The sequence below is a fragment of the Amaranthus tricolor genome, chromosome 1, assembly GCF_026212465.1.
Source record: "Amaranthus tricolor cultivar Red isolate AtriRed21 chromosome 1, ASM2621246v1, whole genome shotgun sequence".
NCBI classification, from domain to species: domain Eukaryota; kingdom Viridiplantae; phylum Streptophyta; class Magnoliopsida; order Caryophyllales; family Amaranthaceae; genus Amaranthus; species Amaranthus tricolor.
In genome coordinates this window covers 2,842,248-2,865,177 of record NC_080047.1, presented here as the reverse complement: position 1 = coordinate 2,865,177, position 22,930 = coordinate 2,842,248, and the positions used below count along the sequence as shown (strand labels likewise).

Here is a 22,930-nt window from a genome sequence, read left to right as displayed (position 1 = left end):
TTTGTTTATTTTTACTATTATTTTTTTTTTACAGATTAATTATGATTTTTCTATGGCACGTCTAAAATTACCCAACTCATGCATTATCACTGCTTGTTTTTCATCTTGTCTGTTGCAGAGGGTTACGAAATTTGGCACACAAATTTGGTACAACGGTCAAATTTGACAAAATTATTACAAAACGCGCACAATCAGTCTATTAAAGTGAGTATTATAATTATAAAGTGATTAATTGTGGGCTTGTGGCAATTAACTAATATATGTGCTCGTCTTATAGTGAGATGGTCTCATATAAGTTGAGTTGAAATTTAAAAAGCTATTTGCTAAATATCATTAATTCATCTTTTTTATTCTAATCTTACAAATAGGTTGAAATGTTTTGATTATTATACTATAAACAAATATTTGATGTGAATATAATATTGAATATTAATCTAAATAAATTTATGATGCAGAATGTTTTGTTTAATATTAAAATATTAAACAAATATTACTTAGATTATTTATTTGATATTTATTTGTTTAACACTGATGATTTTTGACAGCATAAAATAAATTAATATGGTTATTGTTTATTAAAATATTTCTTGGAATTTGTTGGATATTTTTATTCAATGAATCTTTCTTCTAAGTGTGTATAATACTATATTATAAAACCATTATCTTTTTTCTAGTGCTTGTGACATATGTTAATGAAAGAAAGTAAATGCATTTAGTATATATATATATAGAAGATCGAAGATAGAAGATAGAAGATAGATAGAACTATGAATAATATTCTTTTAAAAAAGTGATATATTTTAAAACGAGTAATTTTTGAATTGCAGCCTTAAAGTTTAACACTTTAGTGAATTACAATTTTAATGTTTTTTGTACGAATTACATCACCAAAGTATCAAACTAATTAATAGGTTCAGGCCAAAAACACTGGACTCCGCTCACTTAACTTAAAACTCCAACCACCATAATGGTCGCAATTTTGTGTTTTAGCTTGAACATGTAAAAATTTGACACTTTAATGGCTGTAATTTACAAAAAATAAATCTTAAGACTGTAATTCGCAAAAGTGCTAAATTTTAAGACTTTAATTCGCATATTATTCTTAAAAAAATATTAAAAATAATCTCAACTATTTCTCATTTCTTAAAGTAAAATCTAAATATTAGATTAATCAAAATATATTAAACCAATGGTACTATCTATCCATTTTGCACTAAATGATTTTTGATCCATTTGACTTGTCGTTACATTGTTAAAATATCAAATCTTTCTCATCCAACCTTTCTAACCAGAACTAATCTTGTAATTAATGCTGTGTAATTATTAATTGTTGAAAATATTGATTATGAGCTTCAGATAAATTATAGTAGAGAGATAAAATGAAAATAATATTCTAACATTCAAAACGAGGGAGGATTACACATAAAAAAAAAAAGAATCATGTAGGTAAATTGTAAATTTGTGACCCCTTTATAAAATGTATTAGACAAATAGTTATTTTAATCTAGAAATGTCTCTCAAAGCAAAAAGATAATTAATTATGTGTATTTTTTTTTGTGAAGTTCCTATTTGATAACAATCAATAGTAAAAATTAAAATAAAAATTAATAATTATTAAATTTAAAATATAAATTAGTAGATTTTTTTTTATGTTACTGAATCCTATATTATGAAAAATTAATTTTATTTTATTATAGTGTATATCCACATTTTAAATCAAAGTTGAAAAGTCAAGAAACTCCATTTATCATGCACCTATAAATCTTGGATCACAATATCACATACGAAAATGGAAGGCCATGGTGTGTGCAGTGTGTTAAGTACGTGCATACATAAATTCAAGTGGTGCCAAGATTCACATGCATGATGCATGTGAGATGTGACCACAACTTCGTCATTCTCCTATTATTGTTTGTACTAAGTACAAACTACAAAGTCTACTAGTACTAAACCTCTATTTTCACGTGAGTCTTTATTATCACAATTTATTCACAAATAAAAATTGAACATTAATGACTTAATTACTATTAATCCTAGAGTCCTAGGATTACTAATAATGGCCCATTATAGGTTGGAAAAAAAAAACACAAATAATGGTCCATTATTTCTACAATTTATTTAGTGATATTGCATGTGCATTATCCATATATATATATATATATATATATATATATATATATATATATATATATATATATATATATATATGCAAAATATAGTACATTTCACACAAATTTACACAACAAATCAATTTTATTACTACTGCTCTTTAGTACCAAGAGCCAAATTGACCATTTGTTGTTTTAGAATGGTTGTTGTGGAATATGTATTGTTAAGATTTTTGTAAAAAAAAGTTCAATGAAATTTGAAAACAGTAGATAAACGATATCTTTATTATATGATATTTACTCTATCTAAATTGCATTGAAGGAGGTAAGAGTATATATTGTTTATTTTCTTTTCTCATTAAAACCCTATTTTTGAAAAGTATTGGGCAGATGACTATAACTATAAATTATTAAGATATATTTCTTATTATATCTTTATAATATTAGCTAGCATTAAAATTTAAGAAAATTTAAATCTTTGTTAGAGCATCTCATTTAGCACTGAGCAAGACAAATAATTAATTTTATATTACTTTGCATAACAACACATTTACTACCTATACACATAATTCTATAGAATTAAGTTCTGAACATGTTCAATATGTTCAACCTTACAGAGCCCTCAAAAAATTAGGGGCCTCAAAATTAAATTACTTAATATATATTAGGTGTTTAAAGATACCAAATTGCTAGAAAATATATCATATTTAAAATTATACTGAGTCTTCATAAAATTTCTCAATTTTTACTCCGTCCGTACATATAGACCAGAAATTAATTAGTCCAATATCAAAACTACCGAAACATCTAAGATGACCTAACAATTTATAAGCATACAATGATAAATTAACAGCACACTAAATTCCATGCGTTAATCCAGTCCTTCTATACGCACTCTTAATTTTATTTTATAGAGCTAATCCTTTCCTCAAGAATTTTGAAATTTAGATTAAATTTCAAAAATTATTCATATCTTAATGTGATATGTATATAATTATGCTTTACAAGTGAAATTTCCAATTGTATATTTCATTTATATAGTAGAGTAACAAAATTTATGGGTATGAGTTATCGTTGTTTTTCCTTCTCCAGACTCTGACCTTAGTTTTCTATGAGCGAGATATACTGGATATGATGATGATGAGTAACAAAATTTACATTAGTTAATTTTATGTATTAATTAATGGAATTCTAAACAATTTTAATAATTAGGGTTAATAAATTCAAAAAACACAGGTGAACATAGCACTCTTTTTATTTTCAAATGTTATTACCATTCACTTTTTTATAGATTTCAATGCAAACTTTAAAATCAAATAATTTTAATTGTGAGTTAAGTATATTATTATAATAAGGGAATAGTATATTATTATAATAAGGTATCTTAATTTAAAGAATAAACCTATTGATGAGTTAGGTTTTTTAAATAAAATATTCCAGAGTTGAAATATTTAATAACAAAATTTCAACTTTAATTTTATGAATCACTTAATCAAATGACAAAAACTTTTCGGTAGACGAAACAGTTCGTTGAGCTAACTAATAAATGTAGCAGTAGTACATTTTGTGACTTGTGACTAGCGAGTGCCAAGTAGCCTATACAATTAGTACCCCTTCTATTTATTCTATTTAAGTTATTAGTTTTATTTAACTTTTAATAATATCATTAACCACTCTTAATTTATATTTTATTTTTAATTTATAAATTATAATATAATCAAGTGACATCTTACTTAATTCGTTTCAATACAAAATCTTTAATATCAACTTTCACAATTTTTAATTAAACACAATTAGAGATACTTTAAAAATTACTAGAATTATTTCATCGTTAAATGTGTTCGGTCAAATGGGACTATTAGAATGAAAAGAAGGGAGCAATAATTAGTGCAAATTTTAAATTACCGCAAGTGCACGATGTATGTGCAGCAATACGGGTCGAACTTATAAGTTAAGACAATAAGGGAAGCGAGTTAACTAATTTGTTCGATTTATAACTATGAGATACGGACAAACAATATAATCGGTTTGACAATCTAACACTACTATGAACAAAAATCAAAATGATGTAAATGAAACTAATAAATAAAGCTAAGACAATAATTAATATGAAAACGATGATAATAAAGCAAATCTAGGATGTCGAGAATCATCTAATTCTAAAATGGAAGTCAATTACTCTCATAATTGTATGGAATTGAGTCTTTGGCACGATTAAACATGATCTAATAAATCTCAAGCTTTCGCTCTATTGATCAATATCGGTTTAAGACCTTACTAGTAATAATCCTCAAACTTTCGTTTTATTAGTTAAACTAATAAGAATTTAACTTAAATATACCTCAATTCTAAATTAATCATAATCTCAAACTTCTGTTTTATTAAAAAGGTTAATAAAGATGTTTAAACTAAGGTTCATTAAGCATGGGTTTAATCATAGATCCAAATTTTGCACAATTAATCGATAAAATATCATTTCATGCTTCGAATTAGGGTTAATCCCTTAATCCTAGAAGAGAAATCTACTCACTAAACATAATAACTAACATGAAATTAATAATAAGCAAAACCCTAATTTAGATAATGAATTAAAGACAATTTAATGATTAATTAAAGGACAAGATAGAGAAACTTACAAATTGGAACATAAACAAACCATAGATTGCATAAATAATTAAAAGATGCGATGAAAAAACATAAAAAAACTAAGCTTAATAAACTAAAAACTAAAATCTAGAGCATTAGGGCATTTAAGGCACTAAAAACACAAAAAAAAAATGATATTAGCTATGCCTATTTATATTCTAAGATTAGATGGGGAACAATCTCCCCAAAAATAACTGATTTCTAATAATAAAATAAAACTAAAATAGTGAAAGAAAACTGTCAGATGTGGATATCAGCAGTTGGAGACGAGTCGTAGCTTTCAGGTGACGACTCGTCGCTTTGCTTCTGACTGGCGAACTTTAAACAACCTCCATTTCTTGATCGGTTGACAGAATTGGACATATAATATACCGTTGGAAAGCTCTTGAAGCCTACTTTCCAATGCCGCATACGTTGCATTAATGCAATCTTTTTATCAAAAGTCATGACCAAAAGAGTGAGCATTTATCAAACTTTCACCTCAAAACTTTTGTATTTTAAACACTTTTCAACTCTTTTGCCTATCTTCATTGTAAAATATCTTCAAACGAGCAATAATCTCCTGAGTAAACACCTAATCATTAAAATCATAAGAATTATGCTTAAAATGATTAAAATCGTTCAAAATCAACATGAATAACCAAAATGGGTAGAGTCGCATAAATCTTTAAAAAAAGCACGTAATTACTAACAATAATCAACACTAAGGAGTTTAAAATGATATAAAGAAGTGCAAATAATTGCACTTATCAATTGCACATATTGTTCTCTAATACTCTCTTAGAATCAGACCAATTGTTCTATTTAAATTTTTGATACTATTAATCGATTACTCTTAATTTGTATTTTATTTTTAATCTATTTGTAAAAATATAATCAAGTGAAATCTTATTTGATTCATCTCAATGTAAATTTTATCAATAATATTTTTTTTACGATTTCTAATTATACATAATTGGAGATATTTTTAATTAATTTATTGCATTAGATAAGATGTAAAATTCAAACAATTAATGTGAAAAAATTCCTAATAAATCACCGTGATTTGCAAATTACCACAAAAAGCCAAAACAAATATCAATAAAGTAAACAAAACAAAAAAGATAAATTAAAATCCTAAAAGCTCTCATTCTATCTAAATCTTCCACATAAAGGTAATTTATCAATATTATAAATTATCGTTATTTACTTATATTCCCTTAATTAATGTTTATCGGAGAAAGTTAAAGTCTAGTATGCACTTTAAGACTTGTGCAGCATAATATAAGTAAAATTGGTTGCTGAAAAGATGCATTCTAGTCTCCAGAATATGGATAAGTAATGTGGTTTGGAATGATGCAAAAATTTGAGGGTAGCAAGAAGCCAAGAACTAAAATACAAGGCACATATGGACAAGGACAATATATGAATTATGTGGTCACTCAGTTGAAGAAGGTGCCCAAATGGGTTGGGAATTGGGAGTATGCGCACCATTTGCTAGTGTTTCGGGTTTAAACATTATATTAATCACCCAACAATCTGTACAGTTACCCACAAAAAGTCATTATACAACTCTACCTTCTTGGCCGATGCAACCACAATCACCATAAAATCATACTCCCTACTCATACTTTTTCTAAAGAAAGTTGGTCAATAATAAATTTATTTATTTATTATTATTTTTATTTGGGATAATAAAGAAAATCTCTACATGCAATAAAATAAAATTAATGTTTGTTGTTGATTGTGAAAATAAAACTTTATCATAAGGGTGAAACAAAATACTTTCAATCACTAAGATGGATGAATTCTTAAAAATATTTTTATTTGATCATTATCTATCAAAAACAAAAACTTGATCGTTTTTATACAATTAAGGTTTTTAAAATTGACCATAACCAGAATTAAATTAAATTGAATTATATTAGGAGAATAAATAGTAAGATATTTAAATTAAATGGAACAAACATTTAAATGATAAAATAAAGTGTAACTTAAAACTATCAATAATTGGTTTCAACTTGTATTATGTTTAATTTAATTCATCTTTATTTGATTCAATTAATTTTTGAAGTCCTTTTAGTATGATAATATAATAGAACCCTAATTGACCTAAAAAAACCATTTTATTTTAATTCAATTCTGAAAATAAGTTTAGTACAAGTACACAAGTATACAACTTAAAAACCATCAAATTCAATTTACTCTTTCTTTTATTTGTATATTTGTTGCTTTATGTTTAGATCATTTTACATACTCTTTTATCCTAGTGAAAACTTCAATTAAATATAACAATTTTAATAGAAAAAAGAAAATTACCTAGAATAATCTAATTTTTTAATGATTTTTCTATAATAATCCCACATATTGATTAACTATGAATCATTCCAACTTTAAAGGTATTTTCCTAAAATAAACCTGATAACCCGATGACTTGTTATAGCATTTTTAAAATAAATTAAAATAAAATGTCGAAAAAAATTTCTCATTTTTATATGTAAAATTTTCAAAAATTTTATCCAATTTTTACATTAATTTTTAGTTTATTTTTTTGGTGAATTACCTACTATAACAGGTCATTGGATTACCCAAGCTTACTTTAGATAAACACCACCTAAAATCAAAATTATTCATGATCAATTAATTAGTGAGATTTTTGATTTTTCTTACAAAAAATTAACATCAGCATATCACAAAATTGTTAAAGTAGATGATGAGTGATAAACTGATAATACTATTAAAAAAAAAATTCAAGAAACAATAATTAATAGCAAATCAGAATTAAAGGAATAAAGTTAGACAAAACATAACACTGTAATATTATAATAATTTCCAGGTGTGGGCAACTCTGTTCCTTTTTTTTTTTTTTTTTTTTTGTTTTTTTGAAGAATGGGCAACTCTTTTCTAATTGCACTAACATTACCCCCAATTTTCAGCAAAACTTCCCACTTTCTCACTATCATTCCCCACTCTATCCCTCTTTTCCCCTGTTTTCTCTCTTCACTCTCATTGCACACTATCACTATAACACACCAAAAACAGAGCAACTCATACATTCAGAAGCTCAAACTAATATACTCATGGATCAACTAAATCACATCAAGTCCATCTTCTTCCTCAACTTTTCTCTTCTAACTGGTACTATTTCTGCTTTTATCTCTATTTTTGGCCATTTTATTATCTGGGTTTATAACTATTTCTACTTATTTCTCCCCAATCCTCTGTTTTTCCACTTACAAATGTCAACTTTCCACCATCTACATTGTCAAAATTCAATCTTTAACATTATTGTAGCTATATTTTTACTGGGTTTTTATATTTTCTTCTGTTTTTCTTTCATATGAGCTAAAAATAAAATCTTTATTATAATTTTACTTCAGTAAACTTGCTTTTTTCCCCTTCTTTTCCTTCTAAGGCAGCAATGAGCTCTAATTATGTTAACGTCCACCTTTTTATCCCTTCAAATGAAGTGAATATATGTTCTTGTTTTTTTTTTTTTTTTTTTTTTTTTTTTTTTTTTTTTTTTTTTTTTACCTAATTTAACATTATAAACTCTTTTTTATTTTTTTTATTTTTTATGTCCTTCAAATGAACTAATTATACTAAATTTGCATGTAAAATTTCAGTTGCATCCGGTGCAACATTCACATTCGTCAACAAATGTGACAATACAGTATGGCCTGGAATCTTAGCCAATGCGGGCAGTCCGAAGCTCCAAACAACCGGATTCGAACTCCCATCCGCAACTTCTAGGACCTTCCAAGCGCCATCCGGTTGGTCCGGTCGTTTTTGGGGTAGAACCGGTTGTAATTTTGGTGACTCCGGTCTAGGATACTGCACAACTGGAGACTGTGGCTCAGGCACCGTAGAATGTGACGGCGCCGGAGCAGAGCCGCCGGCTACATTAGCCGAGTTCACACTTGGTACAGGTGGCCAAGATTTCTATGACGTCAGTTTAGTTGATGGGTATAATTTGCCCATGTTGGTTGAAGTGAGTGGTGGGTCGGGTTTATGTGCTTCAACCGGGTGTATAGTTGATTTGAACCGGGTTTGCCCGACTGAGCTTAAAGCGGGTAATGGTGACGCGTGTAAGAGCGCGTGTGAAGCTTTTGGAAGTCCGGAATATTGTTGTAGCGGCGCGTATGGTTCACCGACCACGTGTCGGCCGACGGTTTACTCTCAGATGTTTAAGTCGGCTTGCCCTAGATCTTATAGTTATGCTTACGATGATGCTACTAGCACTTTTACTTGCAGTGGTGCTGATTATACTATCACTTTCTGCCCTTCTACTCCAAGGTATACATTTTCACATTTTTTATGCTTTGCTTTTGTGCTGTTTATTGATTAATTTCTCTATTTGATACTAACATATCATTTAAGCTCGAGCTTTTGGTTGAATCTTGCTAAGGTAGAAATTTGCCTACGACTCAGAGTTAGAAAGGATCCAATACCTCAATTAATGTTGTCATGTACGACGTAAAATACTACTTGTAAAATTGTAACTTTACTTTTGCCGAACAACTATTAAAAACGAAATCGACTCTCTTTAGAAAGGGTCTATTTTTCGGTTTATCTAGCGCCCATAAAGATAAGATTAGGAGCGATCCTGGACAAGAGATATAATGGGGTTAAAATCTCATGTATAGTGTACCCCTCATAATGAAAAGCTTAAGCTTTTGGTTGAAGCCATGTCCTCAATAAGTATTGTTACTTGGATCTGGGTATTTATTAAGGTATGGGTATGTGTCCTACGTGTTGGTTTAGTTATAGTTTTCAGATTAAGATGTGCTGTGAATCCTAAGCTTACATGAACTAATCTAGTCACTTTATAGTTACCATGCTTGTACATATAACATTGTATCACTCCAATGTCGTCTAGTGATACTCACTTGAGCATGTAGGCAAGATTTGGAAACATCTAATTTATTATGCCGTCTTTACTAAAGAATGTTGTTTCTAATCGATCCTTAACTAGTAAATATTGAGTGTAATGAAGTGAGGGTTAGCTATGCTAGTAATGTTTCTTCTTGGACTCGGGTATTTGCATTAGATACGGTTGTGTGTCCAAGCTGACCCGAAACTTATTTGAACTTGTAATCGGATGCAGATCTAGATAGTAATGGCCTTACACTACCTCAATTAGAGGAACAAATTCACAGTTTTACGGGTTCTTTATTTAGAGTGTAATCCAAGTACAGATTCCGGAAGATAGGCAGATAGCACAATAAAAAATCTAGTTTCTCCTATTTACAGACATTTATGTGGTGCTTAGTGTAGGGATTTAAAGTAGTAAGGCTAATTGATCATGATATGAGTGCATTTTTCTTTGGCTGTTATTCTAAGCTGGCACAGAATAAGACTAATAATTGTAATAGGCCAGCATGATTGAGCAGGACAAAGACAAATGAGTCAAGTTGTGCTGGATTAGTCCATTTGTGTACATAATTTGTTATATTCCTTCAATTATTTAGTATCGGATTTGGGTCTGAAATTATCTTGGTTTCGATGGTGGTTTGAGTCTTTGCATCAATTTCGCTTCTGTTACCGTGTTGGGTCAAACACTGTTGCTGTGGGTTGTGTTGTGGGTTACTTTTAGCAGAAATATGATGAATTTCCTTTAGTATGGGACCAAGCCAGAAAATTACTTCTATTTAAGGGGCCAAAGAATATCATTATTAACTCAAAAAGAAAAAAATTGGATAAAAGTTTTATTTTTTAAACTTAAGTAGGGCAATGGGGGTGTTAAATTAGGCTGAATTTATTGTGAATGCAAGCATATTAACCGGAAAATAAGAGATGCACACACTTCATAAATCAAGGAGATATATATATCTAAAATCATATGGCAAATGGGAAAAATGGCTCTAATAACTTATAAAGTGCGCACACCATCTTTAATTTATCGACGTGGGATACCCACCATCCCGACAAGGTGGAACCCTACCTATACTGGTGAGAATTGAATCTATGACACAAAGGTTGAAAGTGAAAGTGAAAGCACTATATTATCCAATGATTCTCATAAGGGAGATGATTTTGTTTGGCAATTATTTATTTGACATTTTATATGGTTGATCTTAGTCCATTATAAACAAGGAATCACGTTGCAAAAGTAAAATTTTTTAACAGAAAATACTTTAATGCAATGTGTAAACTCTGACATTTTTCAATTAATGCAAATATGCTGTGCAAGTGTAACTCAATGAGTGTATTGTATTTGTCAACAGTCAAAAATCAACCAGAGATACACCTACCCCAGTTACAACCCCAGTGACAGCAACACAACCAGATTTATCCGGGTCGAATCCAATGGGTTCAACAGCAAGTGGATTTGGAGGAGATATGACATACGGGTCAGCATCCGAATCTGATCCCGGGATGTTAACTGGAACTGGAACCGGAACCGGAAGGGAAACCACAGCTATGTTATCTGATGGATCATGGCTAGCTGGCTTAGCCATGGGTGGCTCACCTTCTCTAGAACCCACATTTGTAGTAATCCTCATTTCAGCAATTTTCTCTCTTTTAGTTATAAGCCTTTTGTAGTGAATCAAGGGTATTCAGTTCAATGAGTAATTTCTTTAGTATTTTTCAGTCTGGCATTTTGTCGAACATTTGGTAGGCAAAGCTTAAAAGGGGTGTTCTTTGTCCAGAATTCATCAGAAAAGCTGAAGATTCACTCAATATCCCCCATATTAGCATATATTATGTAGTTTATGTAAGCATATTTAAGTTTGTTTTTTTAAAGTGGAATTAGGGCTTTTTTTAGGGTTTTTATTATGAATTTGTACAGAAAAAGGTTGTGAAGGTTGTAGGGGAGAAGAGAAAAAAGATGGGCATTGCGGGTATTGCAAGATTGCAAATGTTTTTCTGCCAGCTATGGAATTTATGAATTTGCCTTTGACATTCAACATACTCATCAATTTTTGAGTTGCTTTTGTCTTAAACTTCTGTCATATGCTTTAATCTTTAAAGTTTTTGGTGTTAATGATCATCACAAGTTCACAACTATATTTACTCTGTTCTTTGGTGGCTTTTAGCCTTTATTTGTGGCTTAAATTGAGCTCGCCAACTTGCTAATATAATAATGAGTATTCTTTTACTATACAAATTTTCTTTTAGTACAGTGTAGGCCGAGGGTTAGGAAAAATTAAAAGGAATAGTAAAATAGTCGGATTGATCGAAAGAACCAATTACTGATTTTAAACTAAAGTGAAGTGTTAAGATTGTCTTAGGTAAATTGGGTTTTTTAGATTTCGAAAAGTAAAAAGGTTCATCACATATGAGTATATGATTGAGCATCTAGCTTATGTCGGACAGACTAGCGTCGATTTGGCTCGTATTCAAACTCGAGCTTGTGTCGTCACAAACCCTTAAAAATAGAATTAAAATTACATCAACTTTATGTCATATTAACCTCAATAACAAAAATTAGTTGTATACGTGGCCTATTGATACTTTGTTACATTGTTTCTCAAGAGCTCTTACATTAAAAAATTATGATAGTAAAAATTTTTTATTGCAAATTAACACAATATTTAGAATATTAACCATTTATTGATTAATTTAAAAAAAAAATTATTGATTCATAAATTGTTGTAAAATAGTATTACTTGTCGTTAATAAACACATGAACATTGAAAAGGGTTAAAAATGTACACATATAAATCAAATCAATCAAAATCAGTCGTAATTTTCTCACAAAAATAGTTATTTCTCATTATAAAGATCATACTTCCTCCGTTCCACTATACTTGTTACATTTGATTTTTACGCAATTTAATGTATTATTTTGATCATTTATATATTGAATTATACAAATCTGAAAATTATAAAAAGTTAGTATTATGAAAGTATGCGATTAGACGATTCAAACAAGACCCCACTTGACTATATTTTTTCTTACACATTAGCCGTAATATATAAAATAAGTTTGAATGATAAGTAGTGTCAATAATAGAAATATAGCGAGTATTTCAGAACGGTAGAAGTATAATTAAGCATTAACCATTGATTTTGCGTAATGTGGTTTGCCTTTAAGCCAATGGCCTACAAAACAGCAGCAATAACTGCAAGCAACTTTAGACCTTAGTCTTCTTCTCCTGGCTTCTCCTACGCCACCTACGGCCTACCTACTGCATTATATCTACCGGTGTAGCCGTCTCGCATGTTAAATATATATATTCAAGTGGCTGGTTGGAAGATTTAAGAAGGTTATGAAGGAGTTTTTTGATTAAAAATTCTATTATATTAAATTATGTAAAATTTATCACTTATGAATAATAGCCAAGTCGATTCTGTATACATGCCGAAATTAGTGTTTGGTTTATCTCATACTATTGTCCCAAATTAGCCCTAATGTGGCACTAATGCCATTGGTTAATGCCACTGGACGTAAAGATTAAACAATTCGACCATGTATTATTTGGATTAAGATATTGACATTCTTGTAACTTATTAAGAACGATCTATTTATTTTAATAGGGATATAAATCGTTGTCTATATACAAACTGATCATGCAATTTGTAAAACAGGTTAGCTTGCCCTAATTCTCATTTTATCAATCTGTCACATCAATAAATTTATCTCTTAATTTATTCGTATTATTTATTTACTTTTTTTTTTTAAATGTGCATGTTGATCATGTTCTTACATTTTCTCGACTAAATTTTAATTTAATAGAAAATGATTGATGTAGCGTAGAGAAAATATATTGAATAATTGCCACTACACGTCTGTGGACACCTTAACTATGTGTGAATACCAAATTGAAAGGCAAAGAATCTCAATTGTCAAAAAGCTAATATTGTCCTTGGACAAAAGAAACTATATATAATCATTCAATAGTGATAATCTTAAATACTACTAGTGTTGAATAGTTGTATTCTGTTTTCATGAATAATAAAACCACCAATAACAAGGTGATAATTAGTCCTTTCTCGAGCCATTAACAATTAAGCATATTTTGCTCCCAAGTCCCCATTATAATGTGGACTTCAAATGTTAGCAATTAATATTTGGATCTGTTTTAAAAATAGTTGTTGATCGGAGTTTCTAATTAGTTATTGACTAATTTAATTAGCTGAAAATAGTTGTTGATACGTCAATTGTTTAAGAGTCTAAGCATGTTGTAATGAAAGTGTTTGATAAATTTAATGTAAGTTATTGACTGCTAATTAGAGAAACTTTCATTAAAAGGCCAAAAGCCAATGGAAAAGACTATTTCAAATAATTTTTTTGATTTTAGCTTAAAAGTCAGTTTTTCAGTTGATTTGATAGTCGTTTACCAAACATTTTTTTAGTTGTTTGACCAATCAAAAAACTAAAAACCAATGAAAATGCTAGTTGCCAAATACCATATTCTGTGTAATTTAATTTTCCTTTATATTTGAGTTAGGATTGTCTTATGGTAAGGAGCCTACAAAATTGTGTATACTTTAGTATTAAAATATTAAAAAGTAAGAGAGAAAATATAAAGTTATTTTCAATGGACAAAATAAAAAGATAAGGCAAATTAACTACGACAAAGAGGTATTTTATATGTCCCTCTGAAATGACACCATTTAACTAAAAAAATCTCACATAACTAAATAAAATAATTCTATTTTAGAGGGATAGAAAGAGTACATCTCTCTACAAAAAAGTTAGCATTAATTCTTAAATGAGACGGTCTCACGGTGAGACCATTTCTATTGAACTGGCTCAATATAGCATTTTTGTCTTAAAATGATCATCTATAACGTTAAAGTGATCATTTATAATTTTAATATAATCATTTTTTATTGTTTTAAAGTAATTACTCATAACCTTAAAACGATTACTTATCACATTTAGGTAATCAATTAAAAAAATGGGCTATTATATAAACCCGTCTCATATGATCTCATACAAGACTAGCCGAAAAGTTCGCAAATCTAGTGACGGATGGTGTAGCATTGTAGTGTAAAGTGAAAGTTGCGTATAGTCATATTTGGGCCTGCATAAGTATTTTGAGATAAATATGGAATAGGTTGGGCTTAAACATATAAAATTGGCAAACAAGACTCAAACGAGGCCGGATATTGGCCCATCTTGGAATAATCATGGATAAATATGGATATCCGGCCTTGTAAATACTCCAAGATATGGCCCGGCTTAACCTTACAATGGCCTTTTGAATTCGCATTGCTAAATCATAAATTCTTGTGAGAGACGGTCTATTTAAGAGACCATCTCTAATTAGGATGATCCATAAAGGAATATGTAGAGTAAAGGTAAGAATTAAGCTTTGATGGACTACATCTGAGAGACGTCTCTTAGAGAAACGGTCTCTCAATAAATCGACTGCTGCTAAAAATGTTCTTAAGATAGTCCAAATTCAATTATAATTCTCTTTTCTCAATTAATAATTTGGGAGGAAATAAGCAAATGACACTGGCTTTTCTAAATAATGCACTTACATTATTCAAATGATTTTTTGTCTAATACTATAAAATAAGTAATTTATTAAAATTTGTCAAATAACCAATTTAAGCAAAAGATACGCTCATAATTAAGTCTATAACCAAAATCTTAAGTTAATTGACGGTTTAAGCCACAATATGTTACATACTCAGCTATGCCCTTTACAAGACAACCCTTTGAGGTGGCACAAGTCTCTCATACTCAAAGCTAATAATTTCACTTCTAATGAACAATATATGAAATTTTAATCCGTGATCTAAGCTTATGATAACATGTCAAGAAATTAAACTAATTTAACCAAAAACTTAAACTAATGGTATAAATATTATTATATATTCAAAAGTTAAAAAAACATGCTGGTCAAATATCCAACATATACCACATCTTTACTCATATTTGTATTAGATGAGCTAAGAACAATTTTCGTCCACTAAAAGCTTTGCCTTGTATACAAGGCCTTTATCAACAAAATTGAGAAAATATCTTTATTGACAAAGTTAATTTCTCTTAAAAATGTTGATACAACTCTAATCATAATATTTCTCTAAATAAAAGCAAACATTTCCAAGCTATCTCTCACGCACTCAAGAAACATAAATTAAAATATACCAAGTCACAACTACATAAAAATTTCCAAATCCATGTATTCAAGATTTATAGTACATACACATAATAAGACATAAAATTTTCCAAATCTAAAATCCGTGAACACTGGGCTAATAACCATAACCGTAACACATAATTAGACATGGACAATTGTTTTTTTTTTTTTTTTTTTTGCAAGAGCAACAAAAAAATTTAAACATTGCTGTCAATAAGTTCACCATTAAGCAACTCTCTATAAGCAGCAACAGGCCAAATAAATCCTCTAAAAAGAAGTCTTGAAGCCAAAGGAACATCAATAATAATCTCCTTTTGTGTTGGTTTCTTTTCATCTCTAATTGCAATCAAATAACTCCTTCCAACCCACCCAATCCAACCAGCAATATACAAAAACAATATCCCAGGTGTAATAAACTCACCCCAATGTCTCTGATCACCACTTACAATCAAATGTGGAAGCCCATCTGACCCGCATAAAAGTCCGTACTTTCCATAGTTATCAAATCTTCTTTTTGTCTTCTCCATTGTAGCTTTGATTGCTAGAGCTGGTGCACTGTCTGGATCATACTTTTTTAGTGCTGATTCAAGCTTTTTCAATGATTGTTTTTCACGTTTTGCAAATTGTTTTGATTCTTTGCATGGTGTTAGCCCTGCAATGTCTGCCATGGCGGCGTCTGGTGCGACCGTCCATGACGAAAGAAGGACGCTAGAGAGCGCCAAGGCGGCTGCGCCTGCCTTGGCAATCTCGAGTGTCTTAGGGAAAGATTTCCCATTTTCTTGGTTGTTGGTATTACATGCTATGAATGATGCATGTTTTGGGTGTGAAGATTGGAGGAGTTTTGGTTTGGTTGTTAATGGTTTGTAAAGATTGGTTGGGATTGTCAAAGACATTGTAATGGTGGAGAAATGGGAAAGATTTGGAAGAGATGAATGATGATGGGATGAAAGGAGAGATGGGTTTTAGATTGTCATAGGGAAAGAGGGTTGAAGTTAGTGGTGTATGGATGATTTTGTAAGGATAAGATGGAATGAGAAAAGAGTTGAGTTGTATGGTTTTAATTGGTGTACTCATATTTGGATGTGGGTCATGTTAGATTTTATGATATGGTAGAAGTATTTGGGTGTGATTTTGGGTAGTTTTTGAGATTGTGGATAACACAAGTTTGTGAGTTGTGACTTAGACTAGCCTAGAGTTGAGTTGTAGGGTATCGTGAAGAGGTTTTAGTAAGAGCAATTTTTTTTGAGATTTTAAAAAATTTGAAATTAGCTTTGGTCGAAAATAATTTTAAAAAATAAGCTTTTAGCAAAATCGCACTCATATATATAAATAATGTGAATGTTTGGGCTCGCAAGATCAAAATCGTTATATGAACTGCAATTTTAATCAAAGTCAAACTTTACCTTAAACCAAAATCAAACATAAACTAAATTTTTCAAAATGATCTTTTAATTTTTTTTTTCCTCAATGCCTTATCATATATAATTCCCTGCATTTTAATAATCTACATATACCATGGAAATGTTCAAAATACTTTTATTTTGAATAACAACCCTATACAACAAAATTTATCAACATGTTATTAATGTTCTCTTATAAGTTTATCAATAACAACCTCAAATTAATATAATTTTTGAAATTATAGTCATAATTTTTTTTACAAATTACAACCTTAAAAAATCCCCTATAAGAAACAACACTAATATTCTGTCAACAATTAGGGTTGAAGTAATGGTCATATATAGGAGCTTACAATAACAACAATAATATCATATTCTTAGTCTTAATAGATTAAACTTTGTATCATTAGAAGCTCACAACAACAATGACAGAGTTTTAAACCCAAAAGATTAGAGTCTGTGCCATTAGGAGCTCACAATTGAATGTAAATATGCTTAGTTTCATCACTTTGGCTGAGTGAGAATGTGGAATTAGCAGCTTGATTTCGATGCACAACATGAAGATTGTAGTCTCCTAAGAAACCAGAGAAGGTGTAGGACCCATATTCATCAGTATATCCTTGTGCTATCCCTGTTTGCCATTCCTTAAGAAGGCTGTCTACAACATCACCAGCTGGTAGATTTCTCAGATTGTTATCTGTTAGGCACATTCTATAACATCCATTTGGGTTTAGGGCTGTCCATAATATTATCCCTTTCACTGATGGATGGGAGAATACTTCTCTCAATACTATTTCCAAATATGTAGCCTGATCATCAAAACATCAAAATGAGTGATTAGTTCGATAAGTGACTTTTAAACTTGCTCGCTTTTAAGCAAAAATAAGATTTTATTCTAAATAGCTTTATTACTAGCTTTTTGCATATTGGCAACTTTTCTCTAACAAACAGCCAATAATCAAACCAACAATCAATTATTGAAATTTGGAAATATTTTACTTGTGAAGTAAAGATCCCACATCATTATAATAGTATGTTTTGGACTTGCATATAATCTTTGGTTGCTATCATCTTACTACCATTTATTTTTACAAAAGAGTGAATCTCATCAAATATATATGCAAGTCAATATTCATTGCATATTGGTTTGTGGGCCCAAGCCCATGGGCGCCCCGTGGGTGTATTTACACAAGTGGGCCCAAGCCCATAGGTGTGTTTACACGAGTGGCTCACAAGATGATTATGTGATGAATTGTCCCGATCTAACACTAACAACTACTCCTAATATTTGACAAACATTTTCATAACAGTCGGCTTATTATCTAATACTTTTAGACTTTAGTTAGTTAAATCAGCTAACAATTCAAGATAATAGTCATTTGCTAAACAGATCCAATGTGGCAAAATTAAGAGGGACGAAGTGAGTACCTGTGTATGTTTGTCAAGGGTGTCCTTGATATCAACCTCAGTAAGCCAAATAGGAAGACCAAGTGTAGCCAATCTATCTAAAGTAGCCCTTATAAGTGCAGGATTTGGAACTGTAAAATGCCCCTCCAATCCTATCCCATCCATTTCAATCCCACCTTCTTGAAGATCCCTTAACTTTGCAATGTAAGAATCAGCAGTTGAATTCACATCATCACAAGTCTCAACTACATTGAACTCATTCATAAATAGGGTCGCCAACGGGTCAGCCCGATGGGCTGTTTTGAAGAAGTCCAATGAGGCATTAAGGCCCATCCTATCTTCATAAAACCTGTAATGTAGCATCTCATTGCTGACATCCCAATGAATGAACTCTCCCTTGTACTTGATCAATAGACTCTGGATTCGGGTTTTGACCGCTTTTTCTAGGTTCGGACCTGTTAGGTTCTGGACCCATGATGGGTTGTAACTTGGATCCTCCCAAAATATGTTGTGCCCTCTTGCAATTAATTTGTGTGCTCTTACAAATTCTAGCATTTTGTCAGGAATAGTGTAGTTGACTTGCCCTTGTTTAGGCTCTGTTGCATACCATTTCAGCTCATTCTCAAAAACTACAGCATTGAATCTTTCCACAAACCATTTCTGCACCATTTCAAATAACATATCAACTAAATGACCTTGACGGCGAATTAAATACTATTTTTCGGATCTTTTAGTAGCTACACTTCTAATTTTTACGCTATCTTCAAAGTGCTATATTAACATTAAGGGGGCGTTTGGTTCGCACAAGGGAATCGGAATGGAATGAGGAAAGGGAATGAAGGAGAAAGGAATGGATTCCCCTAATTTAGCCTAGTCGTTTGGTTGTGTTCAGGAAACGGAATCAATCCCTTTGTGACTGTTTGGTTCAAGTTGGATTAATTGATTCCCTTTCAACAGAGATTAGGAACAACCCAGAAAAGGAACAAAACAATGGCGAAGAACTTCAATTCACTCGAACAACAAAACGATGTTCATCAATGGCGGTACAGAAATCTATGTAGAACAACCCAGAAATCCAATTCATCCTACAAATCCAATTCATCAAAAATCAAAAACGCAACAGAAATGAAATTACAACAAGAATCAAAAACGCAGGCTTTCATCAATGGTGGTACAACACAGATTCAACAAGAACACGAAGAAGAATGGAGGCAGCAAAATCGAGATTGAGAAGAAGAGAAGAGAAGTTGAGGAAGATGAACGAGGCGTGAACAGGTGAACGTGAAATCAGTCGCCACCCCTCACTGATGTTCACTGAGCGAATCAGTTCGTTGTTCGCCTATTCGCACTTCGCAAAGCCACTGCTGGCTGCTACTGCTGCTTCCGTGAACAGGTGAACGTGAAATCAAGACCACCAGACCCATCAACGCCGACGGCCCACCACCAAATCAACCCACCTTCAATTCAAGTTTTGTTTTTATTTCAAGTTTCAAATCTCTTTATCTGTTCCTTGTCTCATCGTCGTAGCCTCAACCGAGCAGCCGCCGCCAGCACCGGCCAAATCAACCCAGCCGTCGCAGTTCAGGAAGGATGGAGGCGCGAGGAAGGAGAAATATGGTGAGGAAGGAGGCGCGAGTGAGAAAGGGAAGGCAGCAGCTGTGGGGAAGGGAATGGAATGGGAAAGTGGAGGGGGAGGGAGGGAATGAGGATTACCTCATTTTAGGTAATCCAAAACCTTAATATGGGGAAAGGGAATGATTCTAACTGCGAACCAAACAACATCAAAGGGAATGGGGTATTTCCATTCCCTTTCCCTTTCCTTAATACCCCCAACCAAACGCCCCCTAAATATCTTTAAATCTGCATAATGAAAAAAAAATAAATTCTGCTATAATAAAAATATGAAATAAGACGAACTAAGTGTATCTAATAATTAAAAATGAGAATATTTTACGTAAAGCAATTATACCTGGTAGGCAAAATTGGCAAGAATGTTTTGTGATATAGCTGAACCAAATGGAAAATCTTTTGAGACTTGCTGCAAAGTGATGCTTGCTCCTTGCAATCGATTCCCAAATTTATCGGACACATGAATTATCACAGCTCGTTTTCTTACCTGAATGAAAGAATATCCTTGGTACAAATAAATTGTACAAACAATTTCAGAGTTGACATATGTCATTTCAAGGATGACATATTTTCTTAAGGTGTATTTTCGCTTAAAAAACACACTTTAACATAAATGTGTTAAACTTAAAATTTTCAATTTTATTTTTTAAGTGAAACATGCTCATATCTTTAACAATATATGTCACCCCTGAAACAACATATGTCACCATTTCTAACTTAAAGTGTTTTTATTTGATCCTCTTCATTATATATATATATATATATATAGACGAGTTTTTGTTATCAAGGTTTAATTTTAAACAAAATCTGAATTTCGTTGTTATTAATAACAATTATAAGGTTGAGTACATCAACTCCAACCTCGCCTTGATAGAGATTATTCAATTAGTAGCATGAGATGATGGAATATTGTTGATGTATATTGCATACTAATATTATTAATATGATCATTGATAGAAGTGTTGGAAGACAAATGAAAAATTACTCACAGAATTAATCTTGGATTGCTGGATGCCTTTCCATTCATCAGAGGTAAATGACTGGAGAGAAGCACTTGCTACTTGTATATCAACTTGTTGTCCATCTATATTCTGTCACCAACAGTCAAAGAAATTCAACAAATAACAACTACATTTCATTACCAGTTACTTCAATGTCATCATGTGGCTCCAACCCGGGTAAGGTTTGGGATCAAATATTTGCAACCTTACCCTTGTTATACACTTGTTAGTGATGATTAAGAGGTTGTTTTTGATTGACTCTTAGTAAACATCGTCTACAACTTCACTATAACCGAAAACCAAAAACTATATAAATTTTGAGGAGAACAAAGTGTACCTGAAAATAAAGTACTGATAACCTAGAGGGTGATTGAAGGGTGAATCCACCCTTTAAAAACGACCAACATCCACTTTTAGCAATCACATTTCCTGTGCAGTTATAACTTTCTTTCCCTGATTTCAAGCTGGCCGTTATTAGTGCTGAATCTGCTCCCTTTATTTTCACCCATACTGTGTTAATATCATTTAAACGTGCATGTTAATTAGATGTAAATAAGACCACACATTCTTTAGCTTTATTATAAGTTATATACACACAACATATAGGGTTAGGAGCAGGGCCGTCCTTGTAAGGGGGCAAGAGGGATCCGTTCCTGGGGCCCATCCAAAAAATTAGAGAAACAATGCTTTGATATTTAATGTTTTGCCCCGGGCTTCTCAAATCTCAAGGCTGCCCTGATTAGGAGACGTCATGCATTCGTTCATTTGAATTAGGCTCATGTCATAAGAACACATGTTTGTCACTATTTTTAGTACCATAACCGTTCCCTTTACCCGAGTTTGGGACCAACAATGAAGGCAGGAAGATACCGAAAAGGCGAAAACTTAACTGGAGAAGGAGTATATACTGGCACTAGGCAGATTGTGTAGAATAAAAGCAGGATAATGTGCAAGAAATTTGGAGCCAGTAAATGGTTTCCCTGTAACATTCTGTAGTACATGAGCTTTGAGGATTCCTCCATTATAAAGAGCTTTCTCGGGCTCATCTTTACACTGCACTTGCCCATTAATTACAAGTCAAAATGTGTATGTGTTTGTGATCAGTCATCAGCCCACATTAAGTACGAATACATCCCAACTAACTAACAAAATAGCAGAATTACCTCAGAATAAGCAGTATGATCATACAGAAGACCACCTGAAAACAAACAAGTTAAACATCAGGAAGAATATGCACAAGGAACAGAGCCATGATAGAGCGAAAAGTTATGTGAGAAAGAGAATTAACCATAGGATGGAACAATGGTGGTTCCCAGAAGGAACCAGAACATCAGCATAGTCATGGAGTAACACAGGTTTTTCATGATAGTTTGTTTGGATGAAACTTGCTCCCACCAAATTAAATTTTAAATAGGTGTTTGAATCATATAAATTAGAAAGTAATTTGGATATGTTAGGTTGGGCCGAATTGACTGTGAATGTTAGAAAATAATAAAGCAGATAAGGAGTGCGCCCACATTATAAGTCAAAGAGATACCATCTGATAATCATATGACAATAGGAGGAAAGGCTTCAATGACTTATAAAGTTGACATTTTGGAATCTTCGACGCGGGAGAAACCATCCCTATAGCGTGTGGGAGTAATCAGATGGGGTCCCAATTAATCATAATTGCCAGCACTAATACCACGTTCAGTTAAGTTGGACTTGAGGTA

The 22,930-nt window shown here is 31.5% G+C and overlaps 3 protein-coding genes across 3 annotated transcripts; 1 reads left to right on the top strand and 2 right to left on the bottom strand.

Moving 5' to 3' along the window:
• The first annotated feature begins 7,629 nt into the window (after window positions 1-7,629).
• LOC130798897 (thaumatin-like protein 1) lies at window positions 7,630-11,680 on the top strand. Its single transcript, XM_057661995.1, has 3 exons — window positions 7,630-7,871; window positions 8,360-9,029; window positions 10,961-11,680. Exons 1-3 carry the CDS (start codon window positions 7,814-7,816, stop codon window positions 11,277-11,279), a joined length of 1,047 nt encoding a protein of 348 aa, XP_057517978.1. The 5' UTR covers window positions 7,630-7,813; the 3' UTR covers window positions 11,280-11,680.
• Window positions 11,681-15,797: 4,117 nt separating this feature from the next.
• LOC130798890 (photosystem I reaction center subunit III, chloroplastic-like) lies at window positions 15,798-17,049 on the bottom strand. Its single transcript, XM_057661988.1, has one exon. It carries the CDS (start codon window positions 16,669-16,671, stop codon window positions 15,976-15,978), a length of 696 nt encoding a protein of 231 aa, XP_057517971.1. The 5' UTR covers window positions 16,672-17,049; the 3' UTR covers window positions 15,798-15,975.
• A 594-nt stretch (window positions 17,050-17,643) lies between these two features.
• Window positions 17,644-22,558, bottom strand: LOC130814242 (endo-1,4-beta-xylanase 5-like). The gene is made up of 8 exons (XM_057680362.1): window positions 22,504-22,558; window positions 22,379-22,413; window positions 22,106-22,268; window positions 21,553-21,725; window positions 21,204-21,305; window positions 20,555-20,701; window positions 18,607-19,245; window positions 17,644-17,987 (listed from the first exon to the last, which is right to left on the bottom strand). The coding sequence occupies exons 1-8, from the start codon at window positions 22,556-22,558 to the stop codon at window positions 17,652-17,654; spliced, it is 1,650 nt and encodes a 549-aa protein (XP_057536345.1). The 3' UTR covers window positions 17,644-17,651.
• Between the last annotated feature and the right edge of the window lie 372 nt (window positions 22,559-22,930).

What these genes read in the sequence shown, in the direction of transcription:
- LOC130798890 (XM_057661988.1), bottom strand. Translation starts at nt 16,671, where the DNA reads ATGTCTTTGACAATCCCAACCAATCTTTACAAACCATTAACAACCAAA.
- LOC130814242 (XM_057680362.1), bottom strand. Translation starts at nt 22,558, where the DNA reads ATGACTATGCTGATGTTCTGGTTCCTTCTGGGAACCACCATTGTTCCA. An exon ending in ATCATACTGCTTATTCTGAG is followed by an intron (nt 22,269 to 22,378) that starts GTAATTCTGCTA and finishes GGGCAAGTGCAG; the next exon opens with TGTAAAGATGAGCCCGAGAA. An exon ending in TATCAGTACTTTATTTTCAG is followed by an intron (nt 21,306 to 21,552) that starts GTACACTTTGTT and finishes TGTTGGTGACAG; the next exon opens with AATATAGATGGACAACAAGT.
- LOC130798897 (XM_057661995.1), top strand. Translation starts at nt 7,814, where the DNA reads ATGGATCAACTAAATCACATCAAGTCCATCTTCTTCCTCAACTTTTCT. An exon ending in CAACTTTTCTCTTCTAACTG is followed by an intron (nt 7,872 to 8,359) that starts GTACTATTTCTG and finishes GTAAAATTTCAG; the next exon opens with TTGCATCCGGTGCAACATTC. An exon ending in TTCTGCCCTTCTACTCCAAG is followed by an intron (nt 9,030 to 10,960) that starts GTATACATTTTC and finishes ATTTGTCAACAG; the next exon opens with TCAAAAATCAACCAGAGATA.